Genomic DNA, 17,635 nt, shown 5'->3' on the forward strand with positions numbered 1-17,635 from the left:
GGAAAGCTGTTAAACCTCCAGAAATGATTGAACTGTCTGGATTACACACAGGGTTTAGCGGTCTGTGTTGGAAGCTCTGGCAACACAGAGCACACTGTGATTTACCCGTCATTCCGGGAACCTTCACAAAGTCCCTGTTTTGCTGACTATGATTCCAAACTGCACGTGGCTCCTGAGGCGCAGGGCACATGCTAAGGCAGAGGTACCACCTACGGGAGCACAAAGTCATGTTCATCAGTGAAGACACTGGATGATCAGCACTGTATCCTGCAGCATCCTTCCCTGATACTTCTACAGCTCCAGGATGAATGCTTTCCCCCAGGGATAATCTCAGGGGGAAGATGAGCCAGATCTCAGACGGGGTGACTGCAAATGCAGGCAGGCGAGCAGGGAATGCTGACTAACCCCCCCAAAAGCCTCCCACTGCCCCAGCAATCAGATAAACCTGCTGAAACGACGGCGTAAACAGGCTGCGAGCAGTCATTCAGACCAAGAGATGTCATCACCAAGCTTGCTTTTTTTCCCGGTTACACAAAGACAACAGTCACTTTGCTGGGGGAGGCGTTCCACTTACCTGGGGGAAATATAATGTCAGACCAGACAGCTGCTGATTGCCAGGAACCATTCAAATCAATTACGTTTTCCCTGCGAATGTACTTAATCGTAAGCAGTGGCTGTGAGTCACCGGTGTAAAACAACATAAAGCACCAGCAGCACCAGCACAAGCAACTCGCATATTGCTAATCACCCACGGCAGCTCCTGTGGGGAACCTTCCAGGAGCTCCAATCAGTTCAAATTAAGAAACACACTAAAACAAAACAGTCCTAAAGCAGGAGCTGAGCCGGCACTAACACTGCATTTAAGAGATTTTCCTCTCCCGGACTTACGTCTTCCTATCTCCCTTCTTCCCAAGATCTTTTCCCGGGAGCCCTGGAAGGATGGGGACATGGGTTCACAGGCTACTCAGAATCAATTGGAGACAAATGGACGCAACCAGCTCACAGATCCACCCTTCTGCTGGTGCCATAAATTACTTCTAAGGAGGGGGAAGCATGGAAGCGCCAGGACACCCCGAGGCAGGAGCTGTAACGTGGCTGGTGAGCACAGACGGGCCCCGCAGCCCTCACAGACATGATCATTGCAGAGATCTGCCATCGATTCCTCCACAGCCGCAGCCGATGGAGGGACCGGCTCAGGCAGGAAAACATCAGTGTCTAAAGATGTTTGTGTAAGGGCCTGCGAGGGGAGTGCTCCATAAAGCACAGCGAAGGGGAGGGACATCAAACACGCTTGTAGCAACGCTGTGCTGCTCGTGATGCTGGAGGCACACGAGAGAGCTCATCCCACCAGGAGAGGCGGTGAACACTTCCCTGTGCCAACACAGAGATGACAGACATGGACGTGACCATCAGAGGCCAACGTGAGGTTTCATGCTGGTTCCTCCACCAGGACCAGGGCTGGGGAGCTGGGCTTCACTCACAACCATAAGTTCATCTGCACAGCAGCTCATAACTAAGCCATCATTGCCGTTACATTCCATGCAGAGGAGAAGAAAAGAGCTCCTTCATCCTAAACAAATACCATAGCTTCAATGTGCCCATGGAAGCAACTTCTCCAAGAACATACAACATGGACACCGCCTCCTTATCCCTGTTGGATGCACTTCTGACGCCCCTTTGCAGCCACACACAGCCGTGCCCCGGGTCTGCTGCCCACACCACAGGTAACAAAGGTTCGACCTTGAACCTCAACCTGCCAGAAACACATTCACAATGTCAACAAGCAGCGTCCCACCCCAGAGCCACCCTGCCCTGGCAGCCCTGGCCAGGGGCAAGCCTGCCTCTGCTTCTCTCTTCGCAGCCTGAGTGCTCAAAGTAGTTATTTCTGTCCATCCCAAACCACACGAACAAAAGATCATGTTTGAATTTAGAAGAAAATGGCATTTTTTTGTGATGCCGTTTGCATGTGGCCAGCCGGAGGGACAGCCCGTGCCATGGCCTCACCGAGCTGCGTCTGCTGCACACATGAACATCCTTATGGCCAACTAACACCAGTGCATGTAACTCAGGGGATCAACACTGCGGATAAAGCCATGGAGTAAACCTGGATTTAGTCAGAGAAGCAGGAATCCAGCCTAGGCATGCACCTTGCACTAGTTTCTTTTAGCACCCACCTCACTTAAAACTAAGGACAAATTCCTGTTAAACCATGGAAAAGGCAAAGAAATTGGGATTTCTGTAATGGAGACACAGACATGCTGACTCATACTGAGATGACTATAAAAAAGGCTGGTTACCAGAGTGCTGGTTACACAACTACAGCCCAAGAACCATCAGTTTTGGAGCCTCTACACCACATCCCCAGTCATGTCCATCACTGGCACCCACGGCACAACCCCACTGTCAGTTCCACTGGCCATGGGGGCCATGGGGAGAGGGGGCTGCAGTTCGTAAAGAGACAAATTCCTTTCCATACATCAACTGCACTGAAAGAAGCAAGTGAAGCCGTTACCTTCTCATGGTTTTCTATTAAAATTTCAATCACGATGTTCTGAAATTTGATGTCCATAATGGCAGCGACTGTTTCCTCTTGAGGTCGGAGCAGTGTTGGCCCAAATACCACACCCAGATTAGCAACAGTCATCAGGTTCTGCTTGTGATTATTTGCAACTCTGAAAGAGACAAAGGAAAAGGTGATAGAAGTGATGCTGAGGGAAACCCCCTCCGTTTCTCCTGGCTGGTACAACGCTCACAGCCCTGTTTACATTTATTACACTCCTGGTGAGCTCCTTGAAGGCTCAGCCATGTGGAAAAGTACAACTTTAACTATTGTGTTACTAGAGACCTTTCAGCCTCAGTGAGTTGACTAATCCCATCAAACCCCAACGCTACGGTGGCCACCGAGTCTCATGTTGCAAACCACTCCCAGGAAAACATCTTGAATCATTAATGCTTAAAACTCCTCCAAAACAAATTGTTGGACCTCTGACACACGCTGCTCTCCAACTGAATGAGTGACCTCATATGTTCCAAAACCCAATTCCTTCTCACCCATTTAAGCTTTTGCCTGCACCAGAGGTCAGCCCCATCCAAACAAAACAGGCTGGAAGGCGAAGATGGGGCTTCACCCCCAGACCCACGTGCACACACACGTGCTCTTCCCCTCCCCACTGAGGAATCCACCCGGCATGGACACCCGGGGACCACTGACACTCGAGCCGTCCTCCCTGTCATCTCCATCTATTTTTATGTTCCGAGTATTGCAGCCCAGCGGGAGCAGATCAGTTCAGCAAGTGAAACAGCTCCTGCTGAGGAGCTGGCACCCCGCCGAAGCGTGTTTGGGGGGGTCTACTCTGGAGTAGCTCCAGTCCAGCCCCTGGTCTCAGTGGTACGAAGCACGAGCAACCCTAATAGAGCATGTGCTCTGCTCCAGCTCAGCCCTGCTACACTGGTGGGACATGGGGCACGCTGCCGTGTGGGATGCAGGCTGGACATCCCCAGGCTGTGTCTGACCACGAGTGCCAAGGACTTGGCTGCTCGGCTGAGACGTGCTGGAGTCCTGCAATAACACATAATGCTGTGACACGCGTGTGGGTGACACAAGGACCTGCAGTGGGAACCTACAGCCCCATCTCAGCATCTCTTCCTTGTGGTTTCTCCTGACCCCGTCAACCAGGGAGCCCAATGACTGCAGGCAGAGCACTCACACAGTTTTAGCCTAAGGGGGGGTTTAAGTGTCTTTTCCCGTTCCTCCTCCTCTCCTGTTTTCCCCAGACAAATGCAGCAGGCCAGCACAAAGCGAGGCTGAGACCCAGACCTTGCTGTAACGTCCCGACAGTGTATTGCCATGAGCTTTTATTACTGATCTCAGGGCCAAGACACCATTTATATGCATGCTCAGCTTCTTTCAGTATAGCATAAGCTAGGGCTGGCTTAAAAGAAAGGATGCATTCCATCTTTTTTCATCCAAATCTCACTTGAACCAGCAAAGAACTCTTCATTCCTCATCCCTGTATTCAGCTCCTCAGGCAGCAGGAGAGGACAGCATCACCAAGGGATGGCTCAGGGATGCAGGACTGCTGGCTTAGCCCTCCCCAGCAGCCACTTCAGCCCTACTTACCACCCAGAAAAGGCAGCACATAGAACCACAGACCAGTTTGTGTTTGAAGGGACCTTAGAGCTCACCCAGTCCCAGCCTCCTGGAGACTGTGCAGAGCTGCCACCTCCACCAGGCCTGGGCTGGGGTTACAACTTCAAAGGTGCTGAGGTCCTGGCAAAGTTGCTTGGGAACTTGTGGGACCTTCCCCGTACCCGGAACTCCCCCCACTGTCAGGAAGCTCTGAATGTTTTATCACAGCATCCAAGAAACCTCCCGTGCCAGGAACCCGCAGTGCTGCGGGCGATGGGCTGCCCCAGGGGAGGCTCCACTTACAGAGGCAGCACCTGAGGAGGAAGGAGCCGATGCACAGCCTGGCAGAGCTGCTGCCACCCGCTCCCCACCGCCTGCACCAGCCCTGCTGCCCATCCCAGTGCAGAGCCTCTCCCCATCCTCACTGAAAGCAGGAGCTGTGCCCGCAGCAATGCCAGCACCCAGCAGAGCTGGTGGTATAGAAGCAAACTCTCTTTAGGGGGTCACAACCTCACAGACTGGAGAGGAAGGCAGAAGAAATCCAAGAGGAAACAAATTCTCAGGAAAAAGCCTGCCTGCTTACAGGAAAAGAACTCCTACTTATAGATAGATTCATAAATTATAGATATATTCTCCAGCCTCTTCCCTCACTCCAACCCACCTCCCTATCGAGACATTTACAAATGCCAATGACGTATTTACACTGCAGCAACATCTATATTTCAGACACATGTCCGCATGCTGCTATTTGGATTCTAAAAAATGCAGCTGTAATTCAAATAGTTTTGAAAAGTACTAATAAAATAATATTTTAATGATCTTCTGTGGTTAGAAAAACACCGTTCATTTACAAAAACTCCACCGAATCGATCCGAGTCTTACAAAATCAGGTCCCTCCATTTCTCATTACTGTTCCCATGTAATACATCACTCTAATAAATTACATTGTCATTGGCTCATTACAGGCAGGCAGCTGTGCACCGTTCCCCTCATTATTTCAGACAAAGCTATTAAGGGGTTCCCAAGCAGGACGCGGTGGTGCAGCTCCAGCCACAGACCTTGGGTGCCCAAGGGATGCCCACGCGCCCGGACACAAGCCCTGGCCATCGCCTCCATCCCAAACTCCTCTTTCCTGCATTGGCTTTGGTCCTGTAAAGCCTGGAAGACATTTTGTGCCAGTGCAAATCTGGCTCCTTTTGGAGTGAACCCTGATGATGAACTTCTGATCTGTACCACGGGTACTGCTCCAGCTGCACGCTTGAGAGCGCTCTGTTACCAAAGCTATGCTACAAAATATGATTCACCTTTCACATCCTTCAAATTCCACATCCATTATCCACATGATAATTTACTATAAATTATACCTCTTCATCGTCCTTTGCACTAGAAAATAATGGTGCAGTTTCTAAAGATGGGGTGTTCTCAATCCCAAAGTGTGCTTAATGTTGGTGCTTTTCATCAGGCATTGTTAGTGCCATTCCTGAGCTGCCCTTTAGAAGGTTTCCAAGTATTCACTACGTTTTCCTTTTAACCTGCTGTTTCCTTCTGGCCCTCGGTGCACTCTGAAAGCAATTGTACGAACATTAATTTAGATGGGTCCCTTTTGAGTCCTCTCTGCATCCCCTCTTTGCAGAACACACTTCCAGCACAGGCAGGAGGTGGGAAGCAACAGCTAATGGAGAAATGTGCAGAACAACCTCTTAACTCCCACTTGGTGCTTACAATGTTCCAGGCTATCACTGACTTCTGCACTCTAGGCTGTTTGTCCTCCTCGCAGCACCTGATGGTTCCCGCTTGCCTCTGGGATGAGCCTGGCAGCACTGGAGAGACCCTGGAGCCCCTTGAAGGGAGGAACATCCACACGCAGCAGAGCATCACCCCTGAGCAGCCCTGCACAGGGATTTTGTTCTGTGAAGACCTGACCCACTTGATACAAACCCAAGAGGCACGATGGCTTCTGCAAACCCCCAGCTAAAAGGTGGATGCCAGCTCCAAGGGGACACCCCGGACAGGAGCCGAGGGCTCCCATGGGAATGCTGTCCCTGCAGCTGACCGGGCAGGTCGTGTCCTGGGGGTGTCCGTGGGCAGACACCACTCACTGTACATTCACTGTCAGAAAAACAAAGGAGAACAGGAGCAGGGTAAATCCACGTTGTGTGTTAAATCAGATTACACCTGGGTTGCTTGGATACTGTATAATCACCGGCACGGCCAAACATAATTTAATACAGAGTAATTGGTAGTCAGGCTTCGGTGCAGGGAAGCACGGAGGAACAGTAAATATTTCTTTGTTGCATGGGCTTGTGCTCAGCACCATATAACAGAGGAGAAATGCAGTGGAGCCGGATGGGTGCTGCAGGTGTGGGGAAGTACTGAACGGCCCTCTTAATTTGGTAGGTGTTCATATTAGAATCATGGAATGGTTTGGGTGGAAGGGACCTTAGAGCTCATCCAGCTCCAACCCCTGCCACGGGCAGGGACACCTTCCACTAGAGCAGGTTGCTCCAAGCCCCTGTGTCCAACCTGGCCTTGAACACTGCCAGGGATGGGGCAGCCACAGCTTCTCTGGGCACCCTGTGCCAGCGCCTCAGCACCCTCACAGGGAAGAGCTTCTGCCTCAGAGCTCATCTCAGTCTCCCCTCTGGCAGGTTAAAGCCATTCCCCCTTGTCCTGTCCCTGCAGTCCCTTGTCCAAAGCCCCTCTCCATCTGGTATTACTTCGTGTATGTATTATATCTATATGAAATACATGTACGTAAGCCTCAGCCAAACAGTGCTGTTATTAGTTCAAATGTCTTCCCTGATTCAGAGAAAACAAACAAACATCTGAAAGAGAACAAAGATAAAGTCTCGAGTGTTTCTATTTCCATGCCTGGGACAAACCTTTGAAAACAAAGTGCTTGTTACGGCTGGCCTAGCAAGACCTTATAGGATGGAAAATAATGCAGCTAATTCATTTTGCTACAGGTAAAAATATATTTCATGTCTGCCACCACCTTTAGAGCTTCTATTTAAAGTGAAAAGCCAAACATGCAGACAGACAGCAACCCCCAAAATTATGTAGGCTGCTCTGTGGAGTTCCTTACAAATTAAACACTTAGATTTGATCCCAGACATGAATGAAAGGTAAACAGCAGAACACAGACAGCAGACGGAGTGACAGAGGCATCTGTGGATCCTCCATCCACTCGATGGTGAGGCACTCAGAATAAATCCCAGCCTGGTTTGGGTTGGAAGAGACCTTAAAGCTCCGCCAGTTCCAATCCCCTGCCACGGGCAGGGACACCTTCCACTAGAGCAGGTTGCTCCAAGCCCCTGTGTCCAACCTGGCCTTGAACACTGCCAGGGATGGGGCAGCCACAGCTTCTCTGGGCGCCCTGTGCCAGCGCCTCAGCACCCTCACAGGGAAGAGCTTCTGCCTCAGAGCTCATCTCAATCTCCCCTCTGGCAGGTTAAAGCCATTCCCCGTGTCCTGTCCCTACAGGCCCTTGTCCAAAGCCCCTCTCCACTCAGTGCATGGAACTGCACTAACCAGCGGCCATGCCCCTACCAAGTGCACACAAAGAACATGATATCTGCAGGGTGACCATTCCTTGCTCTGGGGAGGCTCAGCACGGCTGCCAGGCTTCCTTCCAGTAAAACTCTGCAGTCAGTGTTCTCCCTCCCAGTTCCCCCCAGTTCCACCCATTTAATGTGGCGGGCGCACGCTGCCGGCCGGAGAGTGGCTGCTCACAATTGCTGGTATTTATAGGATAAAACCTAATGAGTTCTGGGAAATGTTCCTGGGCGCATTCAAGTCATCCCTGCACATTAATGAGTTTAATTGGGCTGCAGCTGATGAGCGTGTAGGTGGAGAGCCGGGGGAGGGCCGGGCCGGCCGCCACGCCAGTGGCTCCCACTGCTCCGCATCGGGAGCAGAGGAGCTTCTCTGGGCACCCTGTGCCAGCGCCTCAGCACCCTCACAGGGAAGAGCTTCTGCCTCAGAGCTCATCTCAGTCTCCCCTCTGGCAGGTTAAGGCCATTCCCCTTGTCCTGTCCCTACAGGCCCTTGTCCAAAGCCCCTCCCCAGGTTTCCTGGAGCCCCTTTAGGCACTGGAGCTGCTCTAAGGTGTCCCCTTCAGGAGCCTTCTCTTCTCCAGGCTGCCCCAGCCCAGCTCTCCCAGCCTGGCTCCAGAGCAGAGCTGCTCCAGCCCTCGCAGCAGCTCCGTGGCCTCCTCTGGCCTCGCTCCAGCAGCTCCACGTCCCTCTTGTATTGACAAGACCAATAACAATAATCATGAAAATATTTCAAGTTAATAAAAGGAGATTTTTTAAAAACACAGCTCCTCTCCTGCACTACCCAAACAGAGGGGACTGGAAATAGAAAATCCTCACCAAGCGCCCTTGTACACATAGATGCCACCCATCGCTCACAGTGGCACGTCAAGAACCACAGGGCTTGCTCAGCTGCCATGTGGTCACTGCATGTTCCCCACACACAGGAACAGGGATGGGAGCACGGGACAAATCCCACCATACACAGCCCAAGCTTTCGCAGGCTGCAGAGACTCCCAACACCACAACTTGTACAGCACTGCTGCTCCAGCAAGGAGAGCCAAGTGCTGAGGAATGCAGATGGAGGCCAGCGGATCCAAAAGGAGGACAGACCACCAGGGAAATACAGAACCTCCCAGCAAAGACAAAGGGAAACGTTCTGAACACAGCTGACAAAACCTTCAGATGCAGCGTTGAGAACTACAGGGGTGTTGAGCGAGCGGCCGCGCTGCTCAGCTGGGGTGAAGCATGTGCCGCAGCATTGCTGGGCAGCTTGACTTGCTCCAACAAGCCTCCCTCTTCCTCCCGGGTGAATCTGGCCACAGCTGGATGCTTGGGTTCACTCCCAGGGAAAAAAACAAGGGAAAGTGCTTGTATCGCACTGAACAGATGCAGAGGCCAAGCGTGCAGCTCAGTATCCACAAATCCTAATCCCTGTGAATACCAGACATGCTGTGACATGCAACTAAAACACGTCTGGGGCTGCAGCACACCTCTGCTTCAGGCTTTCCAAAGTCACCCTGGTTCCCAAAGCCACCCGCTCTGGCTATGGGCAAGCCGAGCTTGATGGGACATCTCAGGGGGATGAGCTGACAGAGGGGTCCTGAACCTGCTCCCCAACCCTCAGCCCAAAGCTGGCACATTCCCCATCAGGCATGGCCATGAGTTAAAATGCCACTGAGGTTTCCACCTGCAGAAATACAGCCAGGAAAGGGGACTTTGCCCCCAAACGTCCTCAGGGATGGAGCTGGAGCTGCCAAGGTTGCACATGCTGTCCTTTGTGCCACTGCCAGCCTGCAATGGTGATGCCCTGTTAAAGACCAGCATCCTTCCCACAGCCCATGGGATGCCATGCTGGATACCACAGAGGTTCTGCCACCTTCTCCAGAGCCCCTTCAGTGAACTGCACATCGCCACATGCAACCAAGAGGCAACACCAGGAGAATGCAATCCCCACACCCCCTGCCACAGCCTTGCACATCTTCCCTTAGTTTTAGCTGCCTGTATGCAAGCCCAGCATTCAGTTATAACTTCAGCCTGCTGCACTCAAATACATCTTTCCTCTTTACAATAATAACAGTTGTTTTACCTATTAGCCACAGCCATGAAGGCAGCGTGTGCTGCAGTGGGGTTTGGCTGGCTCCAGGCTGTGCCTGCAGCCCCTCAAGAGCCCTCCTGTGCATGAGCAGCATCGGCCCCAGAAACCCAGCGAAGCCCCTGGGTTTTCCTCTGAAACCAGAAATCCCCAATGCTTTCACACTGCAGTAAGAAAACCTGCATAGCCAGTGGGTGAAAATAGCCTAAAAGAGCAAGAAAGCCCGTGGCAGATCCGCCGTGGCAGATCCGCCGCAGCAGTAAGTGACATGCTGAAGCTTTACCTGGGAGGTGGAAACCAGCCAAAGCAAACGGGCTTCCAGAAAGCCTCCCAGCAAGAACCAGCACCGGCTTTAGCAAGTGCAGCTCCCGCTGGCCCTGCAGGGAGGCACGGGAAATAATGAGGAGCGGAGAGCCAGGTTACAGCGAAAGGAGCAGAAGTTTCCCTGGTGTACACCTGCACAGTCACATAAGAGCATCATTGGTGACAGGGAAGCGTAACCAAGCAGGTTTTGACTTTTTTCCTTCCCCTCAGAGGTATTTGGAAGCACATTCACTTCACAAATGCAAGGTTAGTGCTGAATCCCTACAAAATATTAAAGAACGGGAATACAGAAATAGACAGCTTTGCAGAACAAACTGAAGTCCCGTTCAACACAGCAGGTAAAATGCTTGTCCCGTCTTTGCCAGTGGAACAAGGTTTTGCCCAACAATTAGAAAAACACCCCCCAGATTTTGTGCACCCTGCCACATGCATGTGGGCAAACCCACTCACCCTACAGTGCCCTTCCTACTTCTCATGGCAGCACATAACCATCAAATTGCCATCCCAGAGCCTCCAGCCCTGAACAGCAGCTTTCAGACCCTCTGCCCCACGCTCGAGTGTGCCAGTCACACACAACATCAGAAGGTGTTTTTAAAAGTATATGCTTCTAAGTTTGAATGTAGTTATAAAAATCTAGACCTCTATTAGACATACAGTGCAGGCTGGGCCGGGGATCACCCCCAGCATCACAGAATCATGGAATGGTTTGTGCTGGAAGAGACCTTAAAGCTCCTCCAGTTCCAAGCCCCTGCCACGGGCAGGGACACCTTCCACTAGAGCAGGTTGCTCCAAGCCCCTGTGTCCAACCTGGCCTTGAACACTGCCAGGGATGGGGCAGCCACAGCTTCTCTGGGCGCCCTGTGCCAGCGCCTCAGCACCCTCACAGGGAACTAAAATTCATCCCAGGGGAGAACTGCAGCTCAAAGACATCTTGGCGCTGGTGACTTTTATTTTCCTTTCTTGTGTTGAAAAAACATTTGACTAAAATCTATATAATTGAATTCAGTGCTGGGTCTGTTCAACATAAAGAGCAACCTGGGGAAGCTCTCATTAAAATGCCCAAGTCCCGCTCTGTCTGTGGGGACCAAGGAGACACAACCAGGGAGAGACGCCAGCCACTTATTGGAAATCTTTTGCTCTCCTTAGACTCAATCTGTTTCCGTACACAGTTTCAGTTTCACTGTGATAAACAATTAAAAAGAATCCAGATAATTGTGTGCCATCAACAACCTCTATCCAACAACACTGAGTTCAAACACAAGCCCATAAGAATTCACGCTTGAGTAATGCAAAACGCCTGGTGCTTCTCCTGGAGATCCCGGCAGGGATGTTCAGCCACAGGAACTGCACAGCAGACCCGGCATATGCCGCATTACATGTTACTGAGGGACCCTGCCAGCGCTGGTGATGTAAGCTTTGGTCTAATTTAAGACACCATTATCATATCTAGAGAGATGACTCTAATGCGTGATGGACATACAAGCGAAGAACCCACTAAGAGATGCTGCAGCCTCTGCAGCGCGCTCCTCTCCGGCTGAGAACGGGGGCACCCGCACGAAACAGGGGGACCTTCTGGAGGAGCACAGAAGAAAAAGCTACCAAACAGCTATGCTATGGACAATCCAAGTTAAGGAGGTTAAAAGTTCACTTGCAGAAGCAGAACAAAACCTTTTGCTAATTTGCACATTACGGGAAGCCAAGTCCAAAAAACACAGCGAACACCTACAAGTTTTGGGGGTTTTTGGTAAATTCTGCAGAATCCCTTATTAAAAACAAAACCAGAAGGATCCCTGTTTGTGTTTCCAGGTCCTGCTCACCCAGAGCTCAGTGCAGCCAAAGCCTTCAGCTTTGGAGAGGCTAAGAGATCTTAGAATCCCAGACTGGTTTGAGTTGAAGGGACATTAAAGCTCACCCAGCTCCAACCCCTGCCACGGGCAGGGACACCTTCCACTAGAGCAGGTTGCTCCAAGCCCCTGTGTCCAACCTGGCCTTGAACACTGTCAGGGATGGGGCAGCCACAGCTTCTCTGGGCACCCTGTGCCAGCGCCTCAGCACCCTCACAGGGAAGAGCTTCTGCCTCAGAGCTCATCTCAATCTCCCCTCTGGCAGGTTAAAGCCATTGCCCTTGTCCTGTCCCTGCAGGCCCTTGTCCAGAGCCATGGGACTGGCTCTGGTACAGTGCTCACCAGTCTGCACCCATCTCAGCTCTCCTTATCATCAGCTAAGACCTGATGCTCCAAACCAAGACACAAAGCAGAGAAACAAAACAAGAGAAGGAATGAGAAAAAAAGGGAAGATGGGTTAGAAACAGCACAGCATGAGCCTGACCCAGGACAGACGAGCCCAGGCAGGATCCTCCCAGCTCCTGCAAGGCACAGTGTGCTTACAGAAGTCACTTTTCATGCGACATTCCTTTTGCTACCCAAGGGAGCACCCAGATCCTTTGGGTCACTTGAATTCCCAGGGCTTCCCCTGGAACCCAGCAGCACCACGATCCAAAGGGATCAGAAAGAGGCACTGGGAAAAGGAATGGATGGCTGCCTGGCCTGGCCACACAAGGTCAGAGAGCTCAGTCACTATTTTCTCCTGGCAGCCAAATCAGGTGAGGAGCATATGAGAGCAGTGCATCTCGGAGGTCTCAGCGGCTGCTGGAAATTTCCAGAACGTCCTGGACAAGAGTGACTTACTGGAAGTAATACATAAATCAAGCAATGAATAGTTACCAGACAGCAGCATAAACAGCTGCCACGGGGATGAAATCAGACCTGCCGTGCCAAGAGGCGTCAGTCTCCTCGCCGGCTGCACCTTCGGGGGGAAACAGGGAAAACAGACCAAGGAAAAGCCCATTTCTGGGCACGCTGCAGCCCCTGGTCCCGCACAGGAGCTTTGGTGGTTTTCCCAAGGCTGCTGGCACAGAGCACACCATGGTGAGCACCGCGCCGGGGACAGGACCTGGCTCCCGTGGGATCTGCATGGGCGGCTCGGGAGCACGGCATGGCACTGCCAGGGACGGGAGCGCTCCATAAGGAAAACAAGTGCCGGGTTGTATTTGTGGGCAGAAGACCTAGAGGAATTTTTATCCTGTTCTCCTTTGCCAGCACCCCCAGTTCAGCAGAGCAGAGCCCCTCCAAAACGTGCCCCGCTCCTGCCCTTTCCTGACGATGGGCTGTCACAGAGGGTGGGTTCTGATGCATCTCCAGGCCATGGCTGATCACAGCCACCCCACAGGGCCCATGGAACCCATCCATGCTGATAAGTGGAAAATAATTTGTGCTCAAGATAGCAATCACTGTCATGTTGGTTAAAACACATAAACTAGAAAACACCACCACAGCAAAACTAAAGGGAACTAGTTCCTGCTGGCCAGGCCACAGTGCTGAGTGATTGAAGATAATTCTGCTAAACACACGTACGCATTTCTTCTGCAGCATCCTTCATGCTTTTGACCTTTTGCCAGGAGAGCAGTGGACCTGCAGGCCCTGCTCCTTGGGCCAGGGGATGTGCAGAGCAGCAGCAGCAGCGATGCATGGCCAGCTGCGATGCATGGAGCGATGCAGAGCTGCAAGAGCATCTCGGAAGCCCCACTGAAGGGTGCACAAGCACAGCACCATCTGTATTGGAGAACCTGGATCTCACTGCCAGCGAACAAAGCAAGGCTCAGCTGTCAAAGTATATCCATGCAAAACCAAGTAATTCCTAAATGCTTGAACCATCATCAGAGTGAGCTCCTCCTGCTAAAAAAGAAGAAAAAGACAGGGATGATAACGCAGCCCCACTAACAAAAATGGCAGTTTTCCCGCAGCACCACTGGCGCAGCCACTGCACGCTCCGTGCGCCTCTGCTTCAATTCAAGTTATTTGGCAGGGAAAAAAATACATGGTTTAATCAGAGCTGGCACATGCTGTTGATAAAAGAGCATTGGAAACAGCAGTGTAGCTGTTCTGGAAGATAGGTGCCAGGCCGAAAGGGGATATCTGCAGGAAAACAGCACCACAGCACGAGAGGAGCATGTTGCTCAGAGACTGCTGCGGGCCAGGCTGCACCCAGGGTGCTCTGCAGCACCCAGGCAGTACTGATTTCCTCCTTTCCCAGCTAGGAATAGTGGGGGTAAAAATATCCCAGGAGAGAGAAAAAGCAAACCCTGAGGATGGCAAGAGGAGTTCTGCACCATGCAAAGCTCAAGGCTGCTGCCCTAATGGGTGCAGGGAAGGGTGGGCACAAACTGCTGGGAAATGATGCTGGCAGAGCAGGGAGCCAGCAGTGTCCCAGGGCACTCAGCACCTCCCCTGGCATCAGTTCTTCATGTAGCTTTGTAAAATGGGTATTTCTCCTCCTTGAAGCAGGGAATGAGGAGCACTCTCAACAGCCATCCCTGAACACACCGAAAGCTCCAAGGATTACTAGACTGACTAAGCAATAGTGATGCTGGTAACTAAAACAGCTACGAGAAGCAGGAGGAGATATATGCTGGGCTTGTCCTTCAGTTCTTTGAAAGACATGGGCTAATTCTGCCCTGAGACAAAAGAAACCAGGTGGGTTTTAAGATCATCCAGAGCCTCACTGGCTCCAGCTGCCTGTTGGCAGAGCCAGCGGATGCAGGTACAGGGCTCACTGGGAAGGGGCGGACTGTGGGTGTTCAGGCTTTCCTGCAGCTCCCCTTGGAAAAGCATCAGAACAAAGAGATCTCCTCTCTTTCAGGAACAGTAAATCACAGCCGAGTTTATCACAGGCATCCGGACAGCGTGAGCATGTCCCAGGAAGGAAAATTAAAGGTTGCACCTACTCACGGCTCAGAGAGTAACATCATAATAGCAAGTTTCGCTGGAACTGGGGTCTGCAGAGCATTACGTTCCTGAGGAGGGAACAGGGATTGCTCACGCTATGTATTACACAGTGGGTAATTGCCCGGACACACGAACAGGAGACCGGAGGCAGCACAAACAGGCTCAGAAATGCAGTAACAGGCAGAAATCAACTTAATTGCCTATTCACACCCTGCCTGTGCCTGTCCCCGGGACCCATCCTCCCCCAGCTCCAGCTCCTTCCCCCCGGAGCCGGGGCAGAACCCACGGCACTTCTCTGTTGTGCAGAGGGAAGGGCACTGCTCTACCACCTCAGAGGCACTTCTCCCATCTGGTATTTCATTCGTGTTAATAATTGCCATTTCTGAACCCATCAGCTGTGTTAGCAGGGGTTTGTACTGCTATTAACTGCAGCCCCACACCACATGAGGAGCCCCATGTCCCTTTTCAGTGAGCAACAGTGAACATACACACCGAAAAATCAGATGTAAGGTGACACAGGATGGACTCTCTCTATGTGACTGATACAGATGGAGTCCTGTTTTTAGTGTAAGAGAGCTCCACAGTAATACTGTGAGAAATACTTTTTTCAGCTCTTGAAGAAGAACGGCAAATCTTGATTATTCATACACTACTTAGAATAAATAAGAAAAAAATGAGAATCAGATGCGTGCTTGGAAGGGGTCCTTTGGCTTTGCCAGCATTAGCCATGGATGCCCTGCCCTTGGCTCCCCGCACCAGTGACAGGACAGCACTGAACTCCAGCCGGTCCCCTCCCATCCCAGAGCATCCCCCTTCTCCATGCAGGCTGCCCATGTTCGGGATGGGCTGTTCCTCTGTGCCCACAGCCCGAGATCCCCCAGGAACAGCACCGGGACCAGGGGAGCTGCTGCAGGGCGGTAGCTCCATGGAGCAGGCTCTCACTCCTCAGCTTCCTGCCTTTCTCCAAGGTATTTTTTTCCCATTAAATAACCACTATGAGCTGTTTCTCTTCCTACTCCCTCATTGCTTGTGTTTTGTTTTAGTTCCTTGCCCACTAAAGCAGCATGAGACCCATTGTATTATCTGCCTGCCCTCTCCACGTCTCTCATTCAAGCACCACCAGGTTTTCCTTTAAATGAAAAGCACTTAAGCAGTTATGAGATTCCTCACACATATTTGGCTGATGGGAGTACCTGGAACTGCCTGGCCCTTGGCTTGAGCCTGTAAATAAAGCAGGTTTTGAAACTGAGATCTAAAAGAGCTCTTTGGTTTTTAACAGCCTTGCCGGAGAGTCCATGGAACAGATACAAACCCGTGCCAAAAGAAAGCATTTGGAGTCATTTTTAATCCTATTTCAAGTAGCATTTGTTATTTTTCCTCTTAAACAGATAACTTCAGGTTCTCGCAGACCTTCTTCTAACTGGTTATTCCGACTAACGCATTCCTCAGGTTCCTGCCCGATCCCTCCCGCCCCCATGGTACCGGTGGGAACAGCGAGGGCAGGTACGACCCCGCAGCCTTGAGGCTGGCGCAAACACCTGATGATGCTTTCACTTTTAAAACACTAATCAAAGGTTTCCATAGCAACCTGCAGGAGCAGGATGAAGACGGGAAATTATAGGTCAGCTCTACCACTGACAGCAAAAAAAAAAATGATTCCATTCCTGTGCCCTCGGAAAGTTTGAAGGTGACCTTGGATTGATTCATCAGGTTGCATAAAGGCAGGAAATATGCTATTGTAGCAAAGAAATGGCTCCTAGTTCTTTAATACTAGGCTTGCTCTGAAAGCCAGGGAGGAGCCTAACCTTTGCTCTGCCTCCTGGACAGCAGACTCGTTACCACACCATTAAGAGCATCATTATATTCCCAGGAGCGCGGGGGTCCCCCCTGCTGCTGCGGGCTGGGACTCAGCGGGACCATCCTCTGCACTCATTTCGCAGCCCTCATTCCGCACTTCCCTCCATCCCGCAGCCCTCATTCCACTCACACACAGGTTTACAGGTCCTTGCCAACCAGATATGACTCAATACCACATGCACACACACAAGGAAACTTTTCTACCACTATTAACTTTCAGAGGAAGTGGAAAAAGGACAGAAAAACATATCAGTCATAAACGTACTTTGCCAAGTGGTTCATGAGCAAGTGCAGCATCTGCCTGTTTTTCTCCGGGAGCCGATGGACGAGGCTGTGGATCTCCGACACCCTTGACTCCTGATTCTCCAGTTCTGCATTGGAAATAGGAGATGATTTATTTCAGCATCAGAGGGGTTATTATGGAAAGAGGCATGCAGGAACTGAACACTAACACCGACAGACATCCTGGGGACCTGCTCCACCAGGCATGCTGTGGACACTCTCCACAGCACTTTTCCTTTCTACCAAACCCAACTGGTTGTTTCTAAAAGGAAACGGTGAGCTGAGAGCAGATGCCAGCCATGTGAAAAGCCAGCTGTGATCAGGGAAGGGGCTGGCTGTAACCGACATCAGCACATTCCCATTTGATGTGTTCCCAAGCACCATCAGGATGTGCCCAGCACTGCGCCTGGTGATGCTGCAGCATCTGGGGCTGGTTGGATCCACCAGTGCTGACAGACGTGTCCCAACAGCCTACGCAGGAACCGTTCAAGGCCATCACTAATGCGGCCACGGAGCACGTGAGCCCTCCTGACCCTTGGTCCCAGCCATGCACACAGGCTGCTGTGTGTGCCAACAGTTACCTGCTTTCACACAAAGCACCACCTCCAGGGCAGCCAAAAGAAAGCAGCAC

General features: G+C 51.5%; 1 protein-coding gene across 3 annotated transcripts in view; it reads right to left on the reverse strand.

Moving 5' to 3' along the window:
- The window catches only part of ARHGAP26 (Rho GTPase activating protein 26), a 120,337-nt gene that overhangs the window by 35,708 nt on the left and 66,994 nt on the right, over positions 1-17,635 (reverse strand). For all 3 annotated transcript variants that reach the window (XM_030504538.1, XM_030504539.1, XM_030504540.1), the window contains exons 17-18: positions 16,988-17,093; positions 2,513-2,672 (exon numbers count right to left, since the gene is read on the reverse strand). In XM_030504538.1, the coding sequence (XP_030360398.1) occupies positions 2,513-2,672; positions 16,988-17,093 (266 nt within the window). The remainder of the gene's footprint in view (positions 1-2,512; positions 2,673-16,987; positions 17,094-17,635) is intronic.

This window comes from Strigops habroptila, chromosome 12 (assembly GCF_004027225.2).
Source record: "Strigops habroptila isolate Jane chromosome 12, bStrHab1.2.pri, whole genome shotgun sequence".
In the NCBI taxonomy this organism is placed as follows: domain Eukaryota; kingdom Metazoa; phylum Chordata; class Aves; order Psittaciformes; family Psittacidae; genus Strigops; species Strigops habroptila.